General features: G+C 46.7%; 1 protein-coding gene across 1 annotated transcript in view; it reads left to right on the top strand.

Moving 5' to 3' along the window:
• The window catches only part of LOC146776319 (polycystin-1-like protein 3), a 729731-nt gene that overhangs the window by 140119 nt on the left and 561636 nt on the right, over positions 1-27976 (top strand). The window contains exons 10-11 of the mRNA XM_085639623.1: positions 23559-23660; positions 24236-24411. Of these exons, the coding sequence (XP_085495749.1) occupies positions 23559-23660; positions 24236-24411 (278 nt within the window). The remainder of the gene's footprint in view (positions 1-23558; positions 23661-24235; positions 24412-27976) is intronic.

Genomic DNA, 27976 nt, shown 5'->3' with positions numbered 1-27976 from the left:
GAGGAATCTGCTCCCCCCCTTGGCACGCTTGAGGCGAGATGTTGAAGGTTGGCGGAGGCTGCCGCTCTCCCTTGTTGGGCGTGCGGCCCTGTTCAAAATGATGTCTCTTCCCCGCTTCCTCTACGCCCTCCAGAACACCTTGGACTGGGTACCGGCCAAATACTTTCGGGAGGTCGAAGGCCTCCAACGGACGTTGCTGTGGGATGGGCGGCCGCGAATAGCTATTTCAAAGTTGACGCTCCCATGGTACGATGGGGGCATTGCGCTCCCAGACATCCGACGGTACTATTGGGCCACGCAGCTGAGCGCGATCAACCATGGGTTTTATGGCCCTGCCCTCAGCCCTGGGTATGCCATGGATAGGTGGCTGCTGCGTGGCGGCAACTACTACAGGGCGTTGTATTCGCGGTCCTTAGACTCGTCCCTCACGGGGCCCACAGGTGTGGCGGTGCGTGTATGGAAGATGGCGACTGACTCGTTGGGCTGGAAGGATAGGCTCACCCTCGCTACCCCATTGTTTGAATCGGAAAGATTGGGAAGACTCTGGCATACGAAGGGCTTTGATAAGTGGGACCTGATAGGTATATCCAAGGTGGGAGATGTGCTGCATAAGGGGAGGGTGAAGTCCTTCGAGGAGTTGCGGACTGAGTATGAGCTAGGGCCCTCAGAGTACTTCAGGTATATCCAGCTGCGTCACGCCCTCCGATCAGTCCTCGTGGAGGGTGAGAAGGTGCCGGAGTCCTCTCCCCTTGAGGACCGAGTCCTGGATGGTCATATGCCCGAGAGCACGATCTCGCTCATATATAAGAAGTTGATTAATGTCCGGGCAGACATGCTTTTGGGGCTGAGAGAACAGTGGACTAGGGATGGCCTTGAGTTGGATAATGAGGACTGGCAGTCAGCGGTTTCTTCTCCTAAGGAGGTTGCGATCCCGTCGCGCCTGAGGCTGGTGCAGCTTAAAATACTGCACCGGGTGTATGTGACGGGGCCACGGCTGGGCCACATGGGATTCTCGGAGGACGGCCTGTGCAGAAGGGGATGTGGAATGGTGGGTACTTTCCTGCACATCATTTGGGAATGTTGTGTCATTGTGGAGTTCTGGAGGAGAGTCCATGCAGTTATGGGGGAGGTGACGGGCACTGCGGTACAGCCGGAGGCGCGGTGTTGCCTCCTGAACGTTTGGGGGCCCACTGACCTCGATGAGGCGCAGACCCAATGGGTGACTCTGGGTAACATGGTTGCTAAAAGGGACATCGCGCGATTGTGGGGCTCCTCGGGACCCCCTACCCTGACCGCGTGGAAGGAGAACATGGACTGGAGCATGTTTAGGGAGAAGACGGTCTACTGCTCTAGAGGTCGCCCCCGGAAGTGGCATGCCATCTGGGGGCGGTGGAACCAATACAGGGGGGGAATATGTCTTGCCCCGGATCTGGACCCTCCCGAGGAACAGCTTTCCCCCTGACCTACTTTCCAGCACAGTTGGGTTCTAGGAACCGTTTTGGGCCTCTGCTGTCCCCCTTCTTCCTCCGTACACAGTTTTGTAACTAGTAGATGAGTGGGGTCCGGCCTCCCCTGGGGGCTTTTCGCCATGGGCTTTCAATGTCCTTGCCTTGCTGGGGTTTGTTGTGAGTTTTTTCTGTATTTACTTAAAATTGGACCTTTGCATTACTCTTTGAACTGTATTGGGGACACATCACTGTATCCAACTCTCAATGCTGCCGAACCTCCGGGCTGTCGGCTGAATAGCTGTGTCCTGAATTTTGAAATAAAGGTTTTCAAAAAAAAAAAAAAAAAAAAAATATTATGTTAAGACCAGCTTGGACATTTCTGATAGAATCTATCACAGGGAGTATGTCAGTGTTGGAGATGAATGGTCTGAATGGTGAGGCCTCATCTTCAGTCTCGGACACAATTATCTGATGGAGATTTCTAGGCGCATATTCTTAACCAAAGAATATTCCCCAGGCATCATCGGACTGAATCCGGAAGCTTTTTGAGCAGTACCTCTGGGCGCCGGTAAGTGGCGTAATTCATCTCTGCGTCAGCATTGTCATTAGTCCTGTTCTTACTGCACTAGTCAGCGCCGATCCTGTAAGAGCTACCTCGAGTCACGTCCTGAGTCTGAAAAGCGCAAGATCTGGGGGGAAATACAGCAACAGATAAATGCCCTGGGCGTTGCAGATGGGTTCATCGAAGACCTAAAAAAAGGTGGTATGACCTGTTACTCCAGTATTGGAACTTTCATAGATTCCCATAGCTTGTATCATTCCCCGTTGTCGGAATGGGAGTCCTCGGTAAATAAAAAATACCATAGCAGTAGGTACAAAAAAAGAAAAAAGGCCTAGGCCTCATCTCATTTTGTAGCATATCTACCTCTTTTTGTAAAAGAGACCAGAAACACTGAACAACCAATCAGAACAGCCTCACCCCATAGAACCCTCCTGAGAGAGCCTCAGAGCCTCAGATTTTCTACCGCACGTTGTGTAAGGGAGTCTCCACTGAGCTCTGCTCAGTTTTCTTCATTTCTTCAATTTCAAAATCTTCATTATGTCTAATAAGGAAAAGAAGGCTTTATTCAAGGCTTGTGCCACCTGCTCTAAAAAGAGGCTTTTTTTGTGGAGGACAAACATAAAGACTGTATTTATTGTTTGTACCCGGACCACAAGGCTACTGACTGCAAGATTTGTAGAACCTTCTCCACAAAAACCTTGAGGGACCGTGAGGGACGGCTGCTCACCTGGCTGCAAAAATTGAAGTCACAAAAAGACCCGGTTTCAAGTGACAGTGATGATGCCTCCTCTGCGACATCTTCGAGGAGATCACAGAAAAGGGGTAGGTCTTCTCCTTCAACTTCTTCAGACCCTCCTGCCAAACCCTTACAAAATACCTCTGATAGGTCTGACAGGTGTAGTCCCATCAAAACTCCTCACCGAGGTGTAAAGGAGAGGGAAGGACTGGTTTCTGAGGGGTCATCTGGTAAGAAGGCGATCCATGGGTCTTCTGTTTCACCTCCTCCCTCTGAGAAACAGAACATTTTCAAAAAACCAGCCTCTGTCCCACCTGAAGGAAAAGCTGACAGGAAAATTTGTTCGTCGTCAATGACGACATCAGTTCTGTCGACGGCAGCTTCGAAGATTCAACCGTCGTCGACGTCGGCTCCGTCGACGGGCTCGTCGACGAGAGCTTCATCTTCTCCATTGACTTCGTCGACGACTTCAAAGCCACAAACTGAGGTACCTTTTAATACGTCGTCGACGCCTACGATGACTACTTCCACGTCGACGAGGATGACGATGATGATGATGGTGTCGACGGCGACCATGTCGACGACGACGACCACGTCGACAGCTTCCAGTCTCATAGTGACGACGGTTCCGTAGACGGTTGCCTTTTCGTCGTCGACAGTCCAAACTTCGTCACCGGTGACTCCGTCGACGACCTCATCGACAACCTTGTCGCCGATACAAAAAGTTGCAATCTCGATAAGAAGACGTCACATTACTCCGGAAATGACTTCCCTAAGGAAAGTAACACCACTCCCTCATGCACTCCTTTTGGAAGAGGAGTTTTCAGAGGATGACGACGGACCTTACTGAGATGCAAATAGCCCATCCCAATTGCATGTAAAGTATCAGGACTCAGACTCTGAGGACTATTATATGGAACAACAGCAATATCCTCCACAATCTAGGTCCCAAGACCAGTATCAACAGGAAATGGTCTGCATGCCGTCCTCACTCATAACTGACCTTCAATTCATGCTGTCGGACTACAGAAAGAGATTTCCGACTCAGTCTTCCGGCCAAGAGACAGGACAAGTGCCTCCACCTCTACCTCCGACTCAATCTCCTTGTCCGGTTGCACCTCCTCTTCCTCAAACTCCGGTACCGGAGCTAACGGAACCACATCAGATTGTGGTCATTGTTCAGGATGATTCATCGGACGATGACCAGCGCACTGTATCAGTCCCAGACCCGGATAGGGAATGGGTTGATTGATTACATTATTCCGGATTCCGCCTCTCCATCTCCTGATCCGGCAGATTCTCCTCCAGCGGATATCGGAGGATTTCACAATTTAATGGAAAGAGCTTCAAAACGTTTCGATCTGCCCATTCCATCAGTACAATCGGAATGTTTCTTATATGACTTCAAAGAGCCTTACAGGAAGTCTGTTTGATCTATCCCAATTGTGGGCCATGTCTGGGATGAGGGAATAAAGGTCATGAAGTCGCCAGCAACTGTCATGCCTGTTATTCCTCGACTAGAGAAGAAATACAAAGCTCCAGAGGATAGCCCTGCTTGTCTGGTCAGCCAGCCGAAACCGGACTCTGTAATTTCACAAGCGGCCCAAAGAAAATCAAAGAATCCGGCGGCGCCTCTTACCACACCCCCGGATAAAGAGGGAAGACGACTAGATAATGTTGGGAAGAGGTTTTCTTCTATGTCTTGTCTCCTGGTCAGAGCGGCCAATGCCTTGGCTATTCTTGGACGATATGATCGCCAGATGTGGTGTGATCTATCCCAGTATTTAGACCAGCTACCCGAGGAATCGAAAGCTGAAGCCATGAAAATCTTGCAAGAGAGAGAACGTTCATCCTCTGAAATAATTGATTGTGCAATGGACATTGCTACTACAGCTTTCTGCTCTCTCGCAGGTGCATCAGTCCTTCGACAGCATATGTTGGCTTCTGGCCACCTGGTTTCGTCCGGAAGTCCAAAACAAGATCCTGGATCTACCGTTCGATGGGGAGATGCTATTTGGAAAGCACATTGACGAGGCGCTGCAGGATATAAAGAAGGACACGAAGACTGCGAAGTCCCTTGGGACTCTGCAATACCGCAAGGTTCCTTTCCGTGGAGCGAGAGGACGAGGTTTTTCTTCATACAGGAGTGGATACCAACAACAGCGCTATTCCACCTATTTGCAGCCCTCGCAGTCTTACAGGCCTCAATATTCACAACGTCAAGGCCAATCTTCGTCTTTCTCTCGACCATCCTCTAGAGGACGACAAGGGCGCCAGGAGAGGGATTCCTCTAAGCGCCTGTAGCGGCTTTCCGGCTCTTCCTATTGTTCCTTCGTCCCCTGTTACACCAGTGGGGGGCAGGATATCACAATACTTCCACAACTGGCAACTTATAACATCAGACCGGTGGGTCCTCAATATCGTCTTGTCAGGCCATACACTGGAGTTTCAACACCACCCACCATCCAGAGCCCCTCGCGCCATCGAATCCAAACATCTACACCTTCTACGTCTAGAAGCCCACCAACTACTTCTCAAAGGAGCGATAGAGCCGGTGCCTCTATCTCAGCGAGGCAAGGGATTCTATTCCCGGTTCTTTCTCGTTCCCAAAATCGTAAAAAAATGGCACCCTATTTTAGACCTGAGGCAGCTAAACACCTATCTCATAAAGCTCTCTTTTCGGATGGTATCCCTACAGGACATTTTGCGGCTCCTCAATCCAGGAGATTACATGGCCACCATGGATCTCGAGGACGCATACTTCCATATTCCCATCCACCCGGCCCACAGGAAGTTTTTACGCTTTACAGTAGCCAAGAGCCACTTCCAATTCAAGGTCCTGCCTTTAGGACTCAGATCCGCACCGCGGAAATTCACGAAGGTCTTAGCCCCAGTCGGAGCGTTTCTCAGAAAACAGACTCTACAGGTTTTTCCTTACCTGGACGACTGGTTGGTGAAAGCATCGTCTTATCAAGCAGCATCAGAAGCAGTAGAAAGATACACTCAACTCTTCAGTCTCCTGGGACTTCAGCTCAACAAGGAGAAGTCAGTCCTCTGCCCATCCAGGTCGGCCAAGTTTCTAGGTGCTTATTCTGGACACAACTTGTTGCAAAGCGTTTCCATCAGAAGAAAGGCAGAAACAGCTAATAACCTCCGCCCGTCGGTTACAAACAAGACGGTCTCTGTCTGTTCGCCTTTACTAGTCTCTTCTAGGATCGATCTCATCCTGCATTCCCTTAATTCCGCATTGCAGGCTACGAATGCGCCCGCTCCAAGAGCAATTCTCTCAGGACAGGATACTCTCTAGTGCGGTCCCCTCAGAAACAGATGATCTTGCCCCAGATCCCTCCTACCAAGGCCAGTGACAGGGGATGACCGCTGCCACTAAACTTAGCTCGGGGGAAAGGGGAAGTGGAAGACAAAACAAGAGAGACACGCCTCAGGACACTAACTCCTACTTCTGGAATTCGATAGGAAGTTCTGTAAAGTAAGCACAAACAATTACCTCTCCTTATTATTGTGAGACTCCTCTAGCACTCTCTCTCTCTCTCTCTCTATCTTCTCTACTATGGTGCTCCTTACCAGTGTCTTGTTTGAAGCCAGCTCCTCTCCTACTGTTTTGCCTGAATCAATTGTTCAATGTATGTTTGTTTAACTGGAAGAACCCAGCCTGTTCACTGTTCACTCTTACAAAGAATTAACCTTTTTTGAGTTCTGCTGACTAGGGTCTATCCTTAGTAATTGTACGTTCTTAGCCACAATTCTCTCCTAGATTTCTCCTCAGAATACTTTGGCAAAGACCTTCTCACAGTTTATAAAGAAAATGTTCTCCGTTTAAAATTCTATACTCTGTGAAGACTATCTTAAATAAGTTGTTCCTTATGAGTATTTTGTCCTTAGTCTCTGAACAATATTCATTTGACTCTTCATATATTAAATTATTTGCAGTCTCTATATTGTCCACTCGTAGAATTACGCTCTTCTTAAACACAGCGAGTGGATGGTAAGAAAATAATTAAACACTCTTACTTGAACATTGTTTGAGTACTTCTCTTGACTGAAGTTACGCCTTGTTACGCACTCCTTCTGGTCCTGAATGCAGAACAACAACCGGCAACTGCTCCTTCAAGAACATTGAAGTCAAGAACTGGTGAGGAAAGATTTACCTTGATTAATTTCAATCTGAAAACTCTAGTGGACATAAAACTCGCTACTTCCCTTTTGAAATAACAGGTGGCGGCAGCATTTTTAATGTCTCTGGAGAATGAATTGAAGAATTGACACGGAGCGCGGAAACTAAGCTCCTGTCAAAAGGTTTACCTTAGTTGAAGTGCGCCACGCGATCGTCACGCAGGTGCATTACAAATCAACATTGTTTCAAGAAAGAACAACTAGACCGCGCACCACTATAGTAAGTGGGAGCGGGCCGGTCTTTTCTCAAAATGCCAGAACGACGTAATTCGTGCAAGACAAAGCAAAGGGAGGATCTCCAACATGGATTCAGTCTTTTCCAGCGCGGATATTTCCGATCAGGTAAGTTAATAAAGGGAAAAGCGTTTTTCTTATGACGCCCACTAGAGTCTTAACCGAGGTTCCTGACAAATTGGATTTGCAATGGCGCCAAACAGAAGGCTCTTTCGATGACAAAATAGTGATAAATCAGCTTATGAAAGAGCCGGCCACCTGGTGGACGATCAGAGACAATATCTCTCACAGTCTCACCTTCACAGTCACTCCAGCTCCTCTAATACTTATAACAGACGCCTCTTTAGAAGGCTGGGGAGCAGTCTTACAAGACCTTCAGGTGAGCGGCCGCTGGCAGGCCGAGCAACTCCTTCTCCACATCAACCTGTTGGAGCTCAGAGCGATTCATCTGGCTTTACAGGCTTTCCTTCCGAGAATCCGAAGATCCACCGTCCTGGCCCGTACGGACAACACAACGGCCATGCATTATGTGAACAAGCAGGGTGGTATAAGGTCTTGTCTGCTATCCAAGGAAGCTCAGGAGCTTTGGGAGTGGATTATACATCAGATCTCTCTTTCGGCGGAGCATCTTCCGGGTGTCCTCAACAAGACGGCGGATACGCTAAGTCGTCTCAAATCTGTGAGCCACGAGGGGGAGTTAGACCAGCGCACTCTGGAAAGAATTTTCAATCTCTGGGGCACTCCGTCCATAGATCTGTTTGCCACTCCATAGAACAAGAAATGCCGACTCTACGCAAGCAGGGAACACAATGAGGGATCATAGGGGAATGCACTTTCGATGGCGTGGTCAGGCGCCTTTGTTTACGCTTTTCCTCTGATTCCATTAATTCCAAGACTGCTCAAGAAGCTCAAAGCAGAACCCTGCAGGATGATTCTGGTGGCCCCGGCGTGGCCCCGCCAGTTTTAGTTAACAGAGCTTCTCCTGCTCCCCCTGGATTGTCCAATTCATCTGCGTCCAATTCCCTCTCTGTTGACGATGTCCCAGGGCCAAGTGGTACATCCGGATCCGAGCTCGCTTCAGTTAACAGCGTGGCTCCTGAGCACAGAGAATTTCAAAACCTAAATATCCCACAAGAATGTAGAAAGGTGCTAGCTCAGGCCCGCGCACCAAGTACGAGTAAGACCTATCGCTCGAAATGGAAGCGTTTCTGGCTGTGGTGCCACCAAGAGAACATTTATCCTTACTCTTCTGCTCCTCATCAAATCTTGCCATACATTTTGACTTTGGCTAAATCAGGACTCGCTCATTCCTCTATCAAAGTGCACCTGGTAGCTATCTCTAGATTCAGACGGACATCTTCTGGCCCTTCCCTCTGGTCGGCAAGAATCGTTTAACAATTTTTAAAAGGACATTTTAGAGTTTTCCCACCAGTTAGGCCTCCACCACCTATGTGGCAGCTCAACTTAGTCCTCACCCAACTCATGAGACCGCCTTTTGAGCCAATTCATAAGGCGGACCTTAAATTCATCTCATGGAAAGTGGCCCTCCTTCTCGCTTTAACATCAGCCAGGAGGATAGGTGAACTACACGCTCTCACTATCAAGGATCCATTCTTACAGTTTAAAAAGGACACTCTGATTCTGAGGACAAATCTGAAATTTATCCCGAAAGTCCTTTCGGACTGTCATTTGAATGAACCAGTCATTCTCAAATCCTTTTTTCCTCGACCTGCAACTCCAGCGGAAAGGTCTCTTCATTCTTTGGATGTTCAAAGGTGTTTAAAATTCTATCTCCAATGCAACAAGGAACTCTTTGTTGCTTTCAGTGCACCTCGCAAGGGTTTCCCTCTTTCGAAGCAAGGGGTTGCACGATGGATTGCCAGCGCGTTCCAGTACTGTCACCAAGCGGCCGGTAAGCCCCTAGAAGGGCGGGTCCGGGCGCACTCTACAAGATCTGTTTCTTCTTCTGCGGCTCTCTTTGCTGGAGTGCCGATCAAAGACATTTGCAGGGAAGCTACATGGAGCAGTGCCCATACTTTCCCGAGGCATTACTGCTTGGACTCTTCCACGCGTAGTGATGCTGCAGTGGGACAGGCAGTCCTGAGGAATCTCTTCCAGTAAGCGGTGAGCTTTCCCTTCTAACCCTCCTTCCTGTTATTGATTTCGCACATTTTGTATCTAATGGTGTTTACTGGCTTGTATTTCTTATGAATGTTATGGACATGGCAAAGTTATGCAATGTATTATTACACAAAATGTGCGGTTTTTTTTCTAACTGCTGGCTATTCTGATACAAGCTATGGGAATCTATGAAAGTTCCAATACTGGAGTAAGAAAACAAGTTACTTACCTGTAACGTTGGTTCTCCAGTATTGGTAACTTTCATAGATTCCCATGCGCCCACCCTCCTCCCCTGGCAAAGCTCAGCCTCTAGCATCTTCTGTTATACTGTTATACAACAGCTATGAAAATCTGAGGCTCTGAGGCTCTCTCAGGAGGGTTCTATGGGGTGAGGCTGTTCTGATTGGTTGTTCAGTGTTTTGGTCACAGAGGTGGATATGCCACAAAATGAGATGAGGCCTAGGCCTTTTTTCTTTTTTTGTACCTACTGCTATGGTATTTTTTATTTACCGGGGACTCCCATTCCGACGACGGGGAATGATACAAGCTATGGGAATCTATGAAAGTTACCAATTCTGGAGAACCAAAGTTACAGGTAAGTAACTTGTTTTCCTCTCTTGTGTTAAGGAAAGGATTGCAGAATCCTGTGACCCCCCCCAACCCCCCACATCTGTGGAACCACAGCAGGATCCTGGATAGGATACAGAGGCTACGTGTGCCTCAGGGACCATCTGCACCTCCCTGGTAAGTGCAGTAGACCTACAATTCCAACTTACCTGCCAGGACCCTGGCATAACGCTGCAGTCCACAGGCATGCAACACAGATACCCCTAGACGCTCCATTTCGTGCACCAAAAGTAACAGAGGTTGCATTTTGGGATATGTAATCAGGTACATAAACAATGGAGTAACCGTCTACTACTAGTCATGTCATTTGTGGAGGGTGTTATGTAAAGGGATGCATCTTACCATGAAAAACATTGTCTAGCTATGTTGTACCTGCGTCTTCTGCCCTCTGCTGCTCTACTTTGCTTGGGTGGATGTCGTGCAGGGGGGCCTGGGTCATCATCCTCCGAGTCTGAATCAGACATCTCCATGGGTAGGCCCTTCCTGCAGGCAATGTTGTGTAGGTTCGCACGTCGTTACTTACTGGAAGCCCGCTCTGCTTTTATGAAGGCACTGGAAGCTCAATTTCAGGATGCCAAAGGTGCATTTTATCACACTCCTGGTAGTCTTTGTGCAGTGTTGTACTGTCTCTCGTGTGGGTTGTTGGGAGACAGGTAGGGTGTGAGGATACAAGGCTGCAGGGTATACGCACTGTCACATGGTGAGACACATATGAGGGTGAGACAACATATGAAGAGTAATATTTATACTGATACAACCACTTTGTACTTCACATTGCATTCCCTGGTAGGTATCCTTTGTCAGCGTACCCCTTTCTAGTCGCTGGTGGATGCTACTGTGGTGAAAGATGTAGGAGTCATGGGTGCTTCTTGGAATGTCCGTGATGATGTGTTGTGCAGTGCAGACAACCTGAATGTTTAGTGAATATGTATTTTTGCCGTTCTGGAATAAGTATTCCAGGTGGGATGGGGGACATATGGGCACATGGGTCCCGTCTTTGCACCCAATTACCTGTGGAAATCTGACTATCCTATAAAACTGGGGTATGTATTTTGGATTTCTACATCATCCCTGGGCAGGTAGATGTGTTGGTGTATGTGGTGGATCATGGCGTCAAGGAACTTGCGAAAGAATCGCAATAGTGCACTCTGAGAAACTCCTCTGGCTACCGTGATCACATTTTGGTAGCTACCACTGGCCAATACGTGGAGGAAGCACAACACCTGGACATGGATGGGGATAGCATTGCTGTGCAGAGTACTGCTCTCAAGGAGTGGCTTTAAGATGGCTATAAGCTCCAGGATCAAATTGCTACTCAGCCTGTATTGCTCGCATGTTTCTTCCTCTGTCTTTTCAAACATGGTCAGTCTGACTCCAAAGATCCTCTCCTGTCTCCACCTCCTCTGCTGACCAGCCAAAATGTGCCTCCTCCTTGTTAGCACATACAGTGCAGCCATTGTTGGAAGGTCTCTTAGCATTCTGGGACTGTTTATTAAGTTGTGCCCTGTTACTACTTGTTTTCAGTTTGTGTTAAATTGTATGTGCAACAGGCAATTTTGCAACAGATCACAATTTACGACTCGTTTGTACATGATTACTATGTGACTCCCAATAGGATATCTATGTGTGAGTCGCATTTCCCGCTTGCTATGTTTTCCCACTTGGTAATCGGTCGTAATCACTATTTCAGATTTGCGAATGTTTGGCGTAAATCGCGTATGGCCCATTTTGCATTCGTAAATCGGATTGCGACAGATTTGTGAGTCGCAAATCAGTCATACATCTGGCCCTTTGTCTCCCAGTGTGCGAAGGAATGTCACCCCAAACTATGTTAAAGTTTATACCCCTGTGGTTCTTGTCATCGACAAATGTTTGTGACAAACCCCCATCTGGATTGTCATTGGTGCTTGGAGCCAGACCACGACTCCAAGACTTGTGAAACTGCAATGCCATGAACCCCAGGGCAATGAAGGAGTGCTTCTTGAAGCTCCTAGTTGTCTGACTCTGGTCACCTCCACCATGCTCTAGGCCCTGGTCGCAAAGAAGGTCCTGGGCCCGTTTGCGGCTTCATTCCAGGCGCTCATTTCCACCCTTTGAAGTTGTCGGGTAAGTCCCACAAGAAGTCCAAAAAGCTCAAAAAGTTAAAGTCCTTTTCGACTGTACTGCGCTGGTCCAAATCTTTAGTTGAGGCGTGGACACAACATCTCTCTAGGCCCGGCTCCCACGCGGAGCATCCCTCTGGGTCCCCTACGTCCTTCCGTGAATTTCCTGATTTCGGAGCGACCCCCGCCCAACTCTGTGAATTCGATGAGGCCATGCACCTCATATTTGGGTGGGTCGAACCCGATGGAGCAGCTTCCCCCACTGGATTTTGGCGGCAGGTCTGCACTTGGAGCCAGTGAGGCCCCCTGAATCCATTCTGGATCCAATCGTGAGACGGCGATTTGTCCTAGAGGCCGTTCTAGTGACATTTCTTCCGGTGGGACTGACGCCCCATGGTGGTGCTGAGCCCATAATCATACCCAACCATGATATGGAGCCAGACCGGCATCACCCAATGTCAACTCTAGTGTCAGCCGGTACCCTTCCTGCCAGGTCAGAGCCAGCACCTTCTTTCTTTGACAGGCCTGGAGAAGAGTATGATTTGGGAGGATCTGAAGATCCTTATGGCTACAACCCTCTTCAGGAGGGTGAAGACAACTGATATGAGGAACTGGCGTGTGCCAGTGGTCTGGACACCTCCCCATACACTGGCCTGGTCTCTGCTGTTAGTGTAGCTACGGTGGAAAGGGCTTCCTTTGCTATTGTGGTGAGGAGGGCAGCTGAGGTCCTGAACCTCACTGTACCTTTGATGGTAGTCAAGACGAATGTCTTGACAGAGGTGCCTCAGCTGGCAGTTGCCCCCGCAGAACAGCATCTCCCACTCAATCAAGCCCTCACAGATGTCCTGCTCCGGGACTGGGCCAGCCTGCACAGGGGCGTCTGCGCACAGGAAGCTGCCCTCTGACATCACCCAGCTCCTGGGAACCTAGGTTTCCTCACCCAGTAACCCACACCAGAGAGTCTGGTTGTTCAGGCCTTCACCTCCATGGTTAAGCCTGGTGTGTTCTCTACCACACCACTTGATAGGAAGTCCAAGAGACTGGACACCTTTTTCAAGGGAATGTTCTCTTCTGACAGCCTTGCACAGTGGTCATGAACACGGCATGCCTTTTGGTTTGATACCCTCACATGGTTTAGGATTTGGATGGGTAGTGCTGCTCATGGTCTCAGAGGATGCCTGATTCATATTTTTATTTATAATTAAATTTATAAGGCGCACAGCTACCCTAACAGGGTTTCCCGGCGCGAGGATGTCTAGAGTCGAGACTAGGTAACTAAGCCAATTACTGGGTAAAGAGCCAGGTCTTAAGATCGCGTCAAAACCTTAGATAGGAGGATTCGTGTTTCATGTGGTTGGGAAGAGAGTTCCAGAGTCTGGGTCCAAGATATGAGAACGAGCGTCCGCCCATTCTAGCCAGTTTGAATCTAGGAAGTGCCAAGTTACCTAGACTGGAGGAGCGCAGGGCGCGGTGAGGAGTGTAGGGACGAATTAATTCATGCAAGTATGCAGGTGCTGAGCCTTGCTTGATTTTAAAAATATAGCAGAGGGCCTTAAATTTAATTCGACTTCCAATGCGAAGCCAATGAAGGTTGTGAAGAAAAGGGGAGATGGAAATGTTTTTAGGGACGTGGCAGAGAAGGTGAGCCGCTGAATTCTGAACCACCTGGAGCTTGTTCAAAAGTTCTTTGTTACTTCCCAGATAGAGTACATTCTCCTAGTCCAGGCGGGAGATGACAAGAGCCTTGACCACGGTTCTCTGAGTCGAGACGGGGAGCATCCAAATGATCTTTCGCAACCATCTAAGTATAGAAAAACAGGTGCCAGCGGTGCTGACTGCTTGTTGCCGCATGGAGAGTTGATTATGAACCCTAAATTGCAAGCTTGAACCACTGGCTTGGGGCATGGACCCATTTCTTGTGGCCAGTGATGAGGGTTCCAGAGATGTTTATCTTTGCCCAAGATGATGACTTCGGTTTTATCCCCATTCAATTTCAAACAGTTGGCGTTCATCCACTCCGAGACTCGACGTAAGCCATTCCGTAAGGAGGATACAGGAGCGTCTTTAGCAGAAGATAAAGAGAAGATGATTTGAGTATCATCAGCATAGGAGTATAATGTGAGACCTGCGTCCTCTACGATGGTGGCAAGGGGTCTCACATAAATGTTAAAGAGCACTGGGTTCAGGGTGGAGCCCTGGGGAACTCCATATGCTGATGAACGAGAAGTAGACGAGGAGCTGGGTGAAAAGACCTGAAAAGTACGCTCACTGAGGAAGGAAGTCAGCCATAAAAGGGCTGATCCTTCCACTCCTGCTGACTGAAGAGATTTCAGCAGGATAGAGTAAGACACGGTGTCAAATGCTGCACTCAAATCTAATAGAATGAGTGCCATCGTCTCACCCTGATCCAGACAAGAGCGTAATTTTTCAGTTACTCCTAATAAGGTAGTCTCTGTTGAAAAATTTGTTCTAAAACCAGATTGAGAAGAATGTAGAATGTTTGAATTTTCAATATGAGTGGTTAGCTGGAGATTAATATGTTTTTCCAAAATTTTGGAAAGCACAGGTAGAAGTGAAATGGGACAATAATTGGCTAAGACCGAAGGGTCAGCATTGGGTTTTTTCAACAGAGGGATCACCATTGCGTGTTTCCAATCTGAAGGAACGGAAGACTCACGTATAGAAGAGTTGAGGAGCTCTTTACAAATTCCTAGTACAGCAGGGGAAAGTTGTTTCAGAATATTGGCCGGTAGAGTATCCAGAGGGGAGCCTGAGTTTACCCTGGATAGGCAATTGGCAAAAGAATCATCGTCAAGGAAGGGCCATTGTGTAATTTTTAATGTGGCAAGCGAATTCATGTAATTATTGACTGGGCCAGGTTTATCAGGAGCATAGGGAACGGGAGAACTTAAATCATTATAGATCGTCTTTACCTTGGTGATGAAAAAATTTGCGATGTTATTGCATTTAGTAGAATCAAGAACGGGAGGTAAAGGAAGAGTGTTTGCACCAGCCAGTTTTTTAACCATGGAAAACAGGACTTGAGGGTGATTTAATGCATTGTTGATGGTATTTGAGACAAAGGTAGCCCTTGCGGCCTTGCAAGCGGAATGGTATAAGCGAAGGGCTACCTTATAATCAGCTTTACAGCTGGGAGCATATGATTTACGCCATTTCCTTTCCAGGAATTTGCAGTTGGATTTCAGGATCTTCAAGTCGTCATTAAACCAGGGGACCGGAGGACGGTGAGAAGAACAGTTTTTCGATGTTGAAGGCAAACAGATATTAATAGAGGAAGAAAGCCAATTAAAAAACGCCATATTCAAAGAATTAAGCGGAAGTTCTAAATCTGGACTATTCGCTTCCAGGAGGTTATTTAACCAGTTTAGATTTAACTTATGCCATGGTCTCTTGTTCCCATTGCTGTAAGTGGATGAGGGTAGAGGGTTTCCCAAAAAATTGAGTTGAAAGTGAACCGCATAATGATCTGTCCAGTTTAGGGGAAGAGCTGGCGAATTGCAGACCAAAGCAAAATTAGATAGAATCGGGTCCAGCAAATTCCCCGCCTGGTGAGTAGGTCCCCTATTATGGAGTATTAGACCAAGAGCTTCCAGATCAGCTAAAAAAGAGAAGCTTTCCAAGTTCGTAGGGTCTTCCAAGTGAAGGTTAAAGTCACCCAAAATCATAAAATTAGATGCTTGTAAGATAAAAGGGCATGATAAATGGGGAAATTATACCTGAAAGAGAGGAGGACCATTGTCTCGCGTAGCCAGGGGGACGGTAGATAAGCAGTCCTGATATAGTTGTTTGTGGAGATATAGCCAGTTTGAACAGAGCGGCCTCACAGCAAGCGAAAGATAGAGGTTCAAACTTGCAGGGATACTTAGACTTGAGAATGATCCCTATCCCACCTCCCCTTTCCCTACTTCTGTCACTTCTTACCATAACATAATCGGGGGGGAGAGCGCAGGCAATATCCGGGCCAGAGCTAGTGTGGAGCCAGGTTTCGGTGACAAACAAAGCGTCTGGTTTATTTGACTGTAAAAAGTCAAAAATATGCGCTTTATTTTTTGGGAGAGATCTGCAATTAAGGCTCCAGAAATGGAGAAGGTTACCTGCATTTGGTAGAGACTTTTCTTTTTGAATGGGAGAGTCGGAAGCTTTTAAGATAGCCTTCATCCGCTTTTTAGGACCACGGCCCAGGGCAAAGAGACAGTTAGGACAGACGAATCTCTGCTGCTGGAGATTGGCTATGGTACCGCAAGGCGAGGTCAAGCCTCTTAGAGACCATAAATCATCAGCCGAATATGTTAATATATTGGGGGTGGTGGTAGCCGGCAAAGTATATTTACTGACCGCTGGGAGCGACGGGGCGCTGACGGGCTTGCCTCTGGCGCGCCCGCTGCGCGCGCGTGCTGCGCGCTTGCATCCGGCTATTCAAATAAGGGCCGGAGCAAGCTGATAGGTGCCAAGCCGCGTGACGCTGTCAGGAAGTAGAAATGGAGTCGGTTTAAGGCACCGCCATGTTTAAGTGTGGAAATATGCAAAAGGTGCAAGCAGCGTTATGAGATATAGCAGCCAGGGATCAGGACAAAAAGTTCCCGTGTATTTTGATTTTAAGGTGCGAGTGTGAGGAGCTAAAATATCACATAAATACACAACAATGCTAATATGACTATAAAATCTATTTTAAAAGGAGGGAGCAGCGAGTAAGTATTAGCGAGGAATCAACAGTAAATATCAGCGATTATCAAACGGAGGTCTCAAATAAGTAGATGGCGCAAAAGTTACCTACTGGCACAGACTATTGCAGATGGCAGGGATGCAGCAAAGTTCACCACTTGCTGTGGACTGGATACGACCGATTCGCTAGGCAGGGCGATTGCATCATTAGTGGTACTCGGACGCCATGCCTGGATAAGGTCTACTGGCTTTTCGGCGGATGTCCAGGCATCCCTCCTGGACATGCTCCTCGATGGCATGAGCCTCTTTGGTGACACAGCAGATTCAGCGCTGGGTTGCTTTAAGAATAGCTGGGCCACTGCCAGGTCCTAGAGCCTCCCATGGCCCTACGCCAACCCCAATCTGCCTACCACCCCTTATGTGGCTACAGTAGGGGCTACGAGCTGCCTCCACTCACACCCAGCCACCAATACCAACAGGCTCTCCAGTCCTTCTGTGGCCACAGACACAGCTCCCTCAAGCATCATGAGACACACGGGTCTACCCAATCTGCAAACCTCCCCCCGGTCCCTCCCCAGCAACCTCAGTCTCAAAACCACTTTAGTTTGCCCTTGTACTATCACGGTCAACCAGTGGGCGGCAGGATACAGCATCATCTGCCCCGCTGGCAGTCCATAGCATTGGACAAGTGGGTACTATAAATTGTTCAGTGGAGTTACTCCATCTCTTTCCTAGAAACCCTGCCTCCCATGCCACCATCCTCAGACTGGCTGATGGAGGACCACCTCTCCCTGCTTTGTCAGGACGTTCAGGCTCTTTTGGCCAAAGGATCCATTGATAGGGAGCTGGCCTCTGAAGTATGTAGTCGCTGTCATTCCCGCTATTTTCTGGTGCCCAAAAAGGACAGAGGCCTCCATACTATTTTAGGCCTGCTTCTTCTCAATTTCTTCCTGAAGAAGGAGAAATTCAAGCTGTTCAAGTTCGCTCAGGTTCTGCCTACCCTGGGTCCTGGAGACTGGATGGTGCCATTGGATTTGCAGGACGCTTACTTCCACATTCCCATCCTGGCAGCCCACAGGCATTCCCGCCCCATAATCATAAACACAGAAACTGCTCTAAACCGGGACACACATCATGAGCATGTCCCAAACCACATTTTGGTTCTAATCCTTAAGTACCAGCTATTTAATGCTGTACGCACTGGGTGCTCCTATCCCTAATTTAAAAAGATTTCTCAAATGTGTCTGCCCCCCGTACATAGATGGACTTTATACGTTTTGCACACCATATCCAACATAAAATGTGTAAAGATAGTGGAGGAACCTCACGGAAACACCACCATGGGAGCTACTGATAGGTTCTCATCAGTGTGCTCTGATTATCATCATTGGCAGTTTCCACAACCAAAATGAAAATGTGAAAAAATGTGCACAAATGAATTGAAGTGTGAAAAAGGTAAAACACGCACCACGAATGGTATTCGTTTACCCACCAATCCTGACCCCCTACTGTCAAAGCAAAATAAAATAATATTTTTGCTTTCCAAACTAAAAACGAGCTAAATAATCACTGGCACAACCATCAATTTTAATCACTGTCGTGTGTTTGCTCAATTTAAAAACAAGACCTACTGTCGCACTCCATCAGTTCTTATGGAAAGCCAACGTTTCATTGTGTTTTAACAAATTTCTGGCAATTTGTTCGGGCTAGGGGTCCACCCTTGCCACACTGTAAGTTCAATAATGTACCTGGGGATAATAGACACAGACAACACATAACACAAAGTTAGGCACAGCGCACAATTAAAATCCTTCCACGCAACGCGTGTTTGTTTGACTCATTGCTCACATGTACGGAATATTTACCCGGTGGTTGCCCACACCTTGCATACCAGCAGCCACCTTTAATGGGGATGTGTACGCATCCACAACACCCACACGTAATTATTACGGTTGCTCTCTGTCAACCTGAAGAAAGATATGTACCTTAGTCACTGGTGAAAAACCCATGGGTGTTTTATATACAGTGTAGTCCATGATTCACCCCGCACACATGCTAGACACAATTAGGATAGGTATCTACATACATGTGCCTACTTAGATGTGGACCTAATGTAAAACACCCCCTTTCCTGGGACAAATGCAGGCATTAACGTTCCAGCTCCCTTGGACCCACCTCGCTCGTACTCACACCGCAAGTCTGCTCCTCCCCGGTTACCGGTCTCTGGTTAGCGTCTGGCTTCTAAACTCCGCGCTCACTAATTCTGTTCACTCGGGGTCTGTATAAACGCTTCATAATGGACGCAAGTCAACGCCCGCCCTCTTCCGGTTTGAAGCGGTCACAGGGCAACTTGTATGGGCGCCATCTTTGAATGGTGCAAACATACTTAAATGTGATTATAAAGGAAAACTGATTTCAAAAGAAAAAATATATTATAACAAGAGGAGAGTACAGGGATGAGATCAAAAAAGGTGGATTTGTATATATACAATTGTAGAAAGGACCACTATTATTCTCCTGGCACCACCAGCTCTGGTCCATCATTGGCGGTCTATTGCACTTACTAGTATGCCGATTCTACTCGCATACTACAATGGCATTCTAAGGTTGACTCTACCTTTGTGCCCCCTTGAGAATAGTGCTCCAGTGTGCATTAATCACTCACATTCTTATTGTACAAAAGAACTACTGACAGCCACTGACTTGATGCACCTAAGTGTTAGTCCCCACCTTGTTCCATTCAGTTACATCGTTCAGGCCCTGTTGGTCCACCCGCTCCTGGTAGATCCAACGGGCCTCTTTGGTGGCAAGTCTATTCTCAATGTTGTATGTGTTGTATGTGTCTCCCAACACTCTCTCTAGTACAACCCACTTAATATCTTTGTAGTGGTGTTTCTGTTCTTGGAAGTGACCCATCAGGCGTGTAGTTAGTTTGCCCGCCTTAAGGGTACTTAGATGTTCTTGGATTCTGATCTTATTCTTCCGTGATGTCAATCCGATGTAGTGCAACCCACATGGGCATCTCAATCTGTAAATAACATTTGATGTGTTACAGTTGGTAAACTTGTCCAAGTACCACGTTCTGCCATTTACCAGTTGAACATTTGATATCACCCCTGTGAGTTCACATACAGAACACCCACCACATGGGTAATGTCCCTATGGGAGCCCTGAGGTTTTTAGCTCCTGGGTTGGGCGGGTATGCACCAACTGGTCACGCAGGTTTCTTGATTTTTTAAAAGCAAACCTTGGAGGTGGCATTGCAAAACCATTTGTGCTCAACAAAGGCCAATGCTTCCTAATGATCTGCCGTATTTTGGTAGATAGCAAATTGAATGTTGTAACTACCGATAGGCAGTCCCCGTTCTCCTAGACATGCCTCTCCAATAGGGCCGCTCTAGGTGGATTGAGCGCCCTCTTCCTAGCTCAGTTGACTATTTTCTTTGGATATGCCCGATTTTCAAGTTTAAGACAATTCAACAAATTTCTGAGTAGAACTGCAGTTCCTGCGATAACGCAGGCACTGCCCCATGGGTAAATTGTCTCGGAGAGCTCGGGATGAAACGATCTATAGTGCAGGAGAGAGTATTTATCTGTGGGTTTCTGATGCACAGATATCCAAATCAAGGTAAGTAGCTGTATTTCTACTGATGTTCCATATGAACTTAAAGCATTCATCAAGCCCATTGAGCCAATCCAGAAACTCCTTGAGGCTCGACTTGTTACCTGACTAAATGCACAACACATCATCTATAAATCTCTTCCAGAGTCAGATGTTATTCTGGAAGGGATTAGATGAGTGATTGATGTAGTTAGCTTCAAACTGGCCCACATAAATGCAGGCCAAACTAGGGGCAAAAGTTGCCCCCATCAAAGTACCGGACACTTGGAGGTACAATTGATCTTTATATGTAAATAAATTCCTTGTCAGGGCTATCTCAATACATTGAAGTACAAAGGATTGAGGAGTGTCGTAAAACCACTCGCATGCCCCCAGTGCCCGCGCTGCTGCCACCAGCGTGGCCTCCTGGGGTATGCTCGTGTACAATGACTCAATGTCAATTGTGATCAGGAATTGTTGATCTGGATCATATTCGATAGGCATTACCTGTAGTTCATGTCGGGCCTCAAGCATCATCAGTTCGCTGTGCACCCTTTCGGCTTTACCAACTCCCCTTGGGTTTTCACCAAGGTGATGCAGTGGTTGCAGCTCACCTGCGGAGGTCAGGGGTTTCAATCTTCCCCTACCCTGACAATTGGCTGTTCAAGGCAGGCACACCCCAGACTTTCGTCTCCCAGCTCCAGACCATGCTGACCTTCGGCATTCGCTGGTTTCACTATAAATGTGCCGAAGTCACACCTGACTCTCTCTCAGATGCTCCCTTTCCTCGAAGCTGTTCTAGATACAGTGCAGTTTCAGGTCTATCATATGGAATGGTGAGTCCTGGATATTTGCCTAAATACTGATGTTTCAGCCTCTACCTTAGATTTCGGTGAGACTGACTCGGAGGATGCTGGGCCTCATGGCCTCCAGCATCAGGGAAATCCCTTCCACCTGGTCAAGATATCGGAAGTAACTTCAAAATATCTGCGGTGGTGGCTGACAAATCGTGAATGAGTCAGTGGTGAAACCCTCTCCCTTCCCCACCCAGAGCTGACAGTTTTGACAGATGTGTCATTCCTAGGTTTGGACAGGCATCTAGGAAAGATGAAGATCAGATGGCCTCTAGTCTGTAGCGAACTTTCAGCTCCACATCAACTTGTTGGAGTTTGGTTGGAGTTGAGAGTAATTTGCCTGGCGATGAAAGCCTTTCTTCCTTCTATCAAGGAAAGACTGGGTCAGGTGGTAACCAATAACACCACCGCGATACGCTAATACAACAAGCAGCGTGGGTTGAGGTTGTGGACCCTGTGCAAAAGTCCCTGTGTCTCTGGACATGGCTGGAAGATCAGGGCATTTCCCTGGTGGTTTAAAATCTGGCAGGCTCTCTGACTGTCAGAGCAGACAAACTGAGCCATCAATACCTAGTGGATCACTAATGGTGTCTCCATTCGGAGGTGGTGCAAGGTCTTTTTCGCGACTGGGGAGAAACTTGGTTAGAGCTATTCCCCACCTCTGAGAACATGCAATGTCAGTACTTCTGTACACAGGAGTTTCAAAGGCGACTCTCGCTCATGCATTTTATCTTGAGCGGAGTTCAGGCCTCCTGTTTGCCTTTCTGCCAATATTCTCAAGAAGATCAGGAACGATCTGGCCCAAGTCATGTTTGTGGCTCCAGAATGGGCATGGAGATTATGGTATCCAGAACTCTTGAGCATGACCATTGGTCATCCTAATCAGGCTCCTCACCAAGAGGATCTCCTGTTGTAGCAACAGGGCAGGGTCTTGGACCCAAACCTGCGCACGTGGTGGCACCTGACAGTTTTTGAACTCCCTCCAGAAGTCTGTGATGTCATTCTGACAGCCAGGCGTCCCTCAACCAAGGTAGCATACACCTAACATTGGGACAAATGTGTAGCTTGGTGTGCTTACAAAAATGTTGACCTTCTTACTGCACCTTTGTCTGAGGTTGTGTTGTTTGATCTTTCATTAGCCCAGCAAGGCGTTGCTCTGGGCACTATTAAAGGTTACTTTTCGACTATATTGGCTTTCTTGTGGTGCCGGATCAACCCTCCCTGTTCGAGTCACCTGTTGTGGCTAGGTTTCTAAAAGGATTACAGCATATGTTCACTCCAAAAACCATCATGCTTCAATGGGACCTGACCCTAGTCTTGACCTTCCGTATGTTCTTGTCCTATGATCCCTTGCACACCTGCCCTCTTCGTTGGTTGACCATAAAGATAGCCTTTCTAGTGACCATTACATCGCACCGAAGGGTTAGTGAACTGCAAGCACTTTTTTTGTGTGCCCTGCTTACACAACCTTTTTTCAAAATAAACTACTTCTAAAAACTTGTGCCTCTTTCCTGTTAAAAGTGGTAATACCTTTTCTTGTAGGCCAAACTATCACATTGCCTACCTTCTTTGCTCCCCCTCACCCTTTCAAAGAGGAGGATAGATGTCACCACCTGGACCCAAAAATGAGCATTGTCGTTCTACTTTGATATTACCAGGGAGTTCCACGTGGGCAATGAAATCTTCATTGAGTTCTTCGGGGTGAAGAAATGAAAGGCTGTGCAGAAAAGGAACATCTTACAATGGATTGTGCGCTGCATTAAAATCTGCTACGCACTGGCCAAGAAGCAACCACCCTGATGACTTGGGCACTACTGCCTAGACAGTCGGGACAGGCCCTTTGCATGTTCGGTCCTCCAAGACTTCTTGGTCCAAATCCATTCACAGACCCAACTCCGCAGTGGTATTGCTTGGGTATCTATTCTAAGGTAAAGAATCTGCAGCTGGAAGCCGCTATCAGATGAACAAGTTACTTACCTCTGGTAATGCCTTATCTAGTAAAGGCGCTATCTTGCCGAAGATTCATTACCTACCCCCTCATCCTTTGTACTCTGAGAATGCATTTCTCCCTATAGGGTAAACCCTTATGAGGTCCTAAGCGTCTGCACCCTCGTACATCAGAAAATGTTATAGCTCCGTGCTACTGGCGTGTAAAGGTCGCAAAAAGTAACTGATGTCAGTGGGCAGGAGTGGCATCATGCAGGTCTCTTCTGGCGTGGATGATGCGGACACGGAGCCGAATCATGCTACCTACCTGCACACAGAGGCACTGCTTGAAAAGTTTCTGGAATAAGTCTGATGCTGGGAATATTCTATTGGAAGGATTCTGTAGCTAGATAGAGACTCTACCAGATAAGGCCTTAACAAAAGTAATTAACTTGTTCTTCTCGTCTGTACAGGTAAAGGTCACCGTTCTCGCCGACAATGAGGCAGCCCATCATTCCCGGTACCTGGTCAAAGTTTTTACTGGATATCGCAGAGGTGCCTCCACAACTGCTAAGGTTAGTACAGGTAATATCCCCTCTCACCTAGTCTATTTGTTCTGGCCCAGTATGTGACAGAGTGGGGATTTGGCAGGATCTTTTAACAAACAGCCCTGAACAGCCCCAGGAAAATAGATATCACTGTATACGTTTTGTTGTTAAAGGCGAATCCTGGCCATTTTATTGTCTTCTTATCTGGGTACATCAGGCTCCTCGTGCTTCTCTTCCTGGTGACAGCCAGAGTATCCCATCCAATCTGTCTTTCAGGTCTTCCAAGTGTCACAGGCAACACTATTTCTCCACGTAGCAGAAGGTGGGAGTTGCATTGATCTGGGATAGGGTAGATCCATTCCAGATTTTCAGGATAACCACTGATTATGTAAATGAGTTCCATTTTAGATCAAATGTATGTGTATCTGGTTAGTTAATGAGTATATCTAAAATGCAGTAATATCTAAAAGTAGTATAAGGCAACCTCTTTAGTTTGTTCACTTATGTAGAACCACAGCCCATCTTCCTTTTACTGCTCCATGTCAATTTCTAGGCTAGATTTGTTGGAAATATTTTTTAAATGAACATTTTCCTATTTCTAGGTAATTCTCACTCTTTACGGTGCAGAAGCACAAAGTAAGCCCCACCACTTGACTGATCCAGGGAAAGCAGTGTTTGAACGCGGAGGGGTAGACATCTTCCTCCTCAAAACTTGCTTCCTTGGTGAGCTACACAGCATCAGAATTTGGCATGACAATTCAGGACCGAACCCTGCCTGGTAAGTGTCACATTTTTGTTCCCTATACAAATGGTTGGATTTTGCTCCTGTTAAATTACCTGTAGTGCAATTGTTTTGGCTTTGTGTTGGTAAGGCTTCAAGCAGACCATAAACGGCAGCTACCAATGGTCTGTGAATAGATGAAGATATACAATTTGTAAGGAATTGCTTGCTGTACCGTCATTCTATGCCATTCTATGACTGATGTGCAGGGTGCAACAGAGAGGCTTATGAGTGTGTGAGTGTAAGCGACTCACCCATTAGGGACTTCAAAATGTATAATTTTTCAGATCTCCCTCAATGAAATGGTGAAACTGAGAGGTGCCATTCTATATAAACCCTCTGGTTATAGCTCTCAGTTTGCAGCAAATTTGTCCACCGTGTTGTCCCCATCTGTGTTAAAATTTCTCTACTTTCTCCTTATTGGGAATTTTAACCCTCATTTTGATGACCAGTCAGATTCCTTGAGTAGGACAGTGGAAAATGAGATGCAGATTTTTCAGTTAAAGCAGTGGATATTTGGTACAACTCATAAGGCTGGGCATACTCTAGATCTACTATTCAAGAATTTAAACACAGTGGTGATTTCAGTCCAATTTTTTATTGAATTTCTCCTTTTCTTTATTAAATAATGTGCCAGGGAGGCAAAGTTTTTCTTTGGTTTTACAGAGACCTTGGAGGAAAGTAAACCCTACTATCTTTACTAGCAATTTTAGACCCCTATGATCAGGGAGGACTGTTCTTTGGAAACAGAAGTAAATGAGCTTACACATGCAATGTCTATAACCTTTGATGTTTGTGTCCCCGTAAAGGAGAGTAATCCCTTGATTAAACCTTTATCTGAAAAGGGGTACTCCAACGAGTTAAGAAAAATAAAACAGGACTGCAGATTTTTTGAGCATAAGTGGTGGTGCACTAAGGTTAGGCCTGGGCGGTAAATTCTGTTCCGCTCGCGGAATTTGGGTAATTTCGGGTTCCGCAGAGAACGCGAAATTGCTCAAAATTCTGCCTTCTGCGGCTTCGTGGAATTTTTTGCTTATTCGCGTTCTCAAAATGCGTGTTTGCGAAATATTTCCCTCCGAGCACGCAAACAGTGATCGCAAACAGGAAAAAAGCATCGCGAACAAGCAATTCCACGTGTTCGCGGAATTTCTGCATGTTCGCGGAGATATTTTACCGTTTCGCGGAGCTTTGCGTAGCACAACTACGCAAATTCCACCCACCCATAGTTTTAGAGGACCAGTTTATCTATAAAAACACACTCAAAGCCTCTCACAACCAGCTTAGACAAGCTAAGAGACAATATTTTGACTTTGGGAGAACAGTGGATCATCTAGGGAACTATTTGAAATAGTCAAAGAATTTGCTCATCCAGTTGCTCTGGATCAGACAGTCAGAACGTCTGCCCTTTTAGCTAAGAATTGGCAGCATTCTTTAATTACAAAATTGAGACTATTTATTCTGCCTTTGGAGGTCAATCTCCAATGGTGGAGGTCCTTTTTAAGGATGTTAGTTTGCACCCTGGGGCTACCTCCAACTGGGGTAGGTTCGCAGAGCTAACAGTGGAGATGGTGGAAGAGATGATGGTAAAGGTGAAATAAGGTTTATCTTTGGACCGTTGGCCACAGTTTATTTACACACGCTTGGCCCCTATCCTTAGTCCATATGTAACATTACTTTTGAATAAATCTTTGAAGGAGGCAGAGTTTCCCGCAGCTTGGTAGCAGACTTTGGTTTTGCCATTGGTGAAGAAAGTTGGTGTAGACTCTTCTATATTGTCAAACTATTTGCCCTGTTTCAATGTTACTTTACTTGACAAATATGTTGGAAAGATCAGTCAACACACAACTATTTCAGTATTCGGAGAATAATAACTTGTTGGACCCTTCTCAAACTGGGTTCAGAGTTAAAAACATTACTGAGTCTACCTTATTGGCAGTGTTGAACAGCGTCGGGTCTTTGGTGCATCAAGGTAATTCAACGGCCGTTATCCTTCTAGGTCTGTCTACGGCTTTCGAAAATGTGTCACACCACTTTTTGCTACAGAGGCTGCATGAAATTGGTCTGTATTCCCCTACCTTGCAGTGGTTTAGCTAATGTTTGAGCAAAAGATCTCGTTCGGTACAGCTGACCCCTTTTAAACCTAGCCCTAAGTGGTTGCTTTGTGAGGTTCCTCAGGGATCTTCCCTGAGTCCCACTTTGTTCAATAACTATTTGACACCTTTGGCAGAAATTGTCAAGGTTTGGGGATTTGAGATCTTTCCTTATGCTGATGATACTCAGCTGATTTTTTCAATTGACTATAAGCATACTGAGACTCAAGGGAATTTAGGGGCTCATTAGGATGGTCTAATGATAGCCACCGCGGGGGCCGCGGTGGTGATCGTTACACCATCCTATTGTGAAATACCCCAGCCATATTATGATGGCGGTGGGTATTGCGGCGGACGCAAAGTCCGTCTGCCGCTTTTCCGCCGGTTGGCAACTGTTACGATTGCCGGCTGGCTGGCGGTCGGTCCCATCACCGTTATGATGGCGGGCGGACTAATGTCCGCCCGCTATTATAATGAGCCCCTTAGTTTGCTGCCTCTCGGAAGTACCAAGGTGGTTGAAGGCACATTGTATAAAACATAATGCAGATAAAACTGAAATCTTGCTTTTTGATGGGGCCTGCAAGGTCTGGAATGATTGTTGGTGGCCTTCGTTTTTTGGTCCTGCACTCAGGCCTAAAAGGGTGGCAAAGAATTTGAATTTCTGATTGAAGAGTCTCTTTCAGTGCAAAAACAGGTAAATACGGTGTGCAGGAGCTGTTTTGGACTTCTATGCAATCTTTATACTCTATTTCGGTGGATCCTAGTAACATGACGAAGGATTATGAGTAGGCTAGAGAATGGGAACGTGCTATATGTGGGCATGTCAGATTATTTGGTCATGCGTCATCAGTGTGTCCAGAATGCGGCGGCAAGACTGGTTTGTAACAGGCCTAGCACGAGTTCTGCTTAAGCCTATCTTAATTCTTTACACTTGTTTCCAGTCCGTAAGAGAGCTGTTTTTAAGTTAGTTTGCCACCTGCACAGAGCACTTTCTGACAACTTTCTAGCCATTCTACATGATAGAGCTACTTTCTATAAGCTGGGGTGGGATCTCCATTCCGCTAATCAGGCCTTGATATATTGCAGGCAAATTAAGAAATGCAGAATGGGTGGTTGCTCTTTTAATTTGTTGGTAGCTTCCCACTGGAATAATCTGCCCCAAATCTGCTTTTGATGTCAGATTTGTTGGTCTTTTGGAGAATGTTGGACTTGTTTTTTTCCGCTCTAATGACTTTGTGAGGGCTCAAGTTGGGCAAGTATGAGGTCTAACACAAAAGGACAGGGGATGGGATCACTGTCAGAATATCGAGCTACAAAAATATCGAAGCAAGAACATCAATGTCCAGAATATCGAAGTCCTATCTACATAATGGTAAGTACAAAAATGTCGATAAAAAATATTGTTGTTAAAAATATTGTTGTTAAAAATATCGGGTTTTTTTAATGTTTAAAAAATAATGTTAAATAAAGTA

Source organism: Triturus cristatus, chromosome 12 (genome assembly GCF_964204655.1).
Source record: "Triturus cristatus chromosome 12, aTriCri1.1, whole genome shotgun sequence".
NCBI classification, from domain to species: Eukaryota; Metazoa; Chordata; class Amphibia; order Caudata; family Salamandridae; genus Triturus; species Triturus cristatus.
The sequence above is the reverse complement of the archived record's forward strand: the minus strand, read 5'-3'. Positions and strand labels throughout refer to the sequence as shown.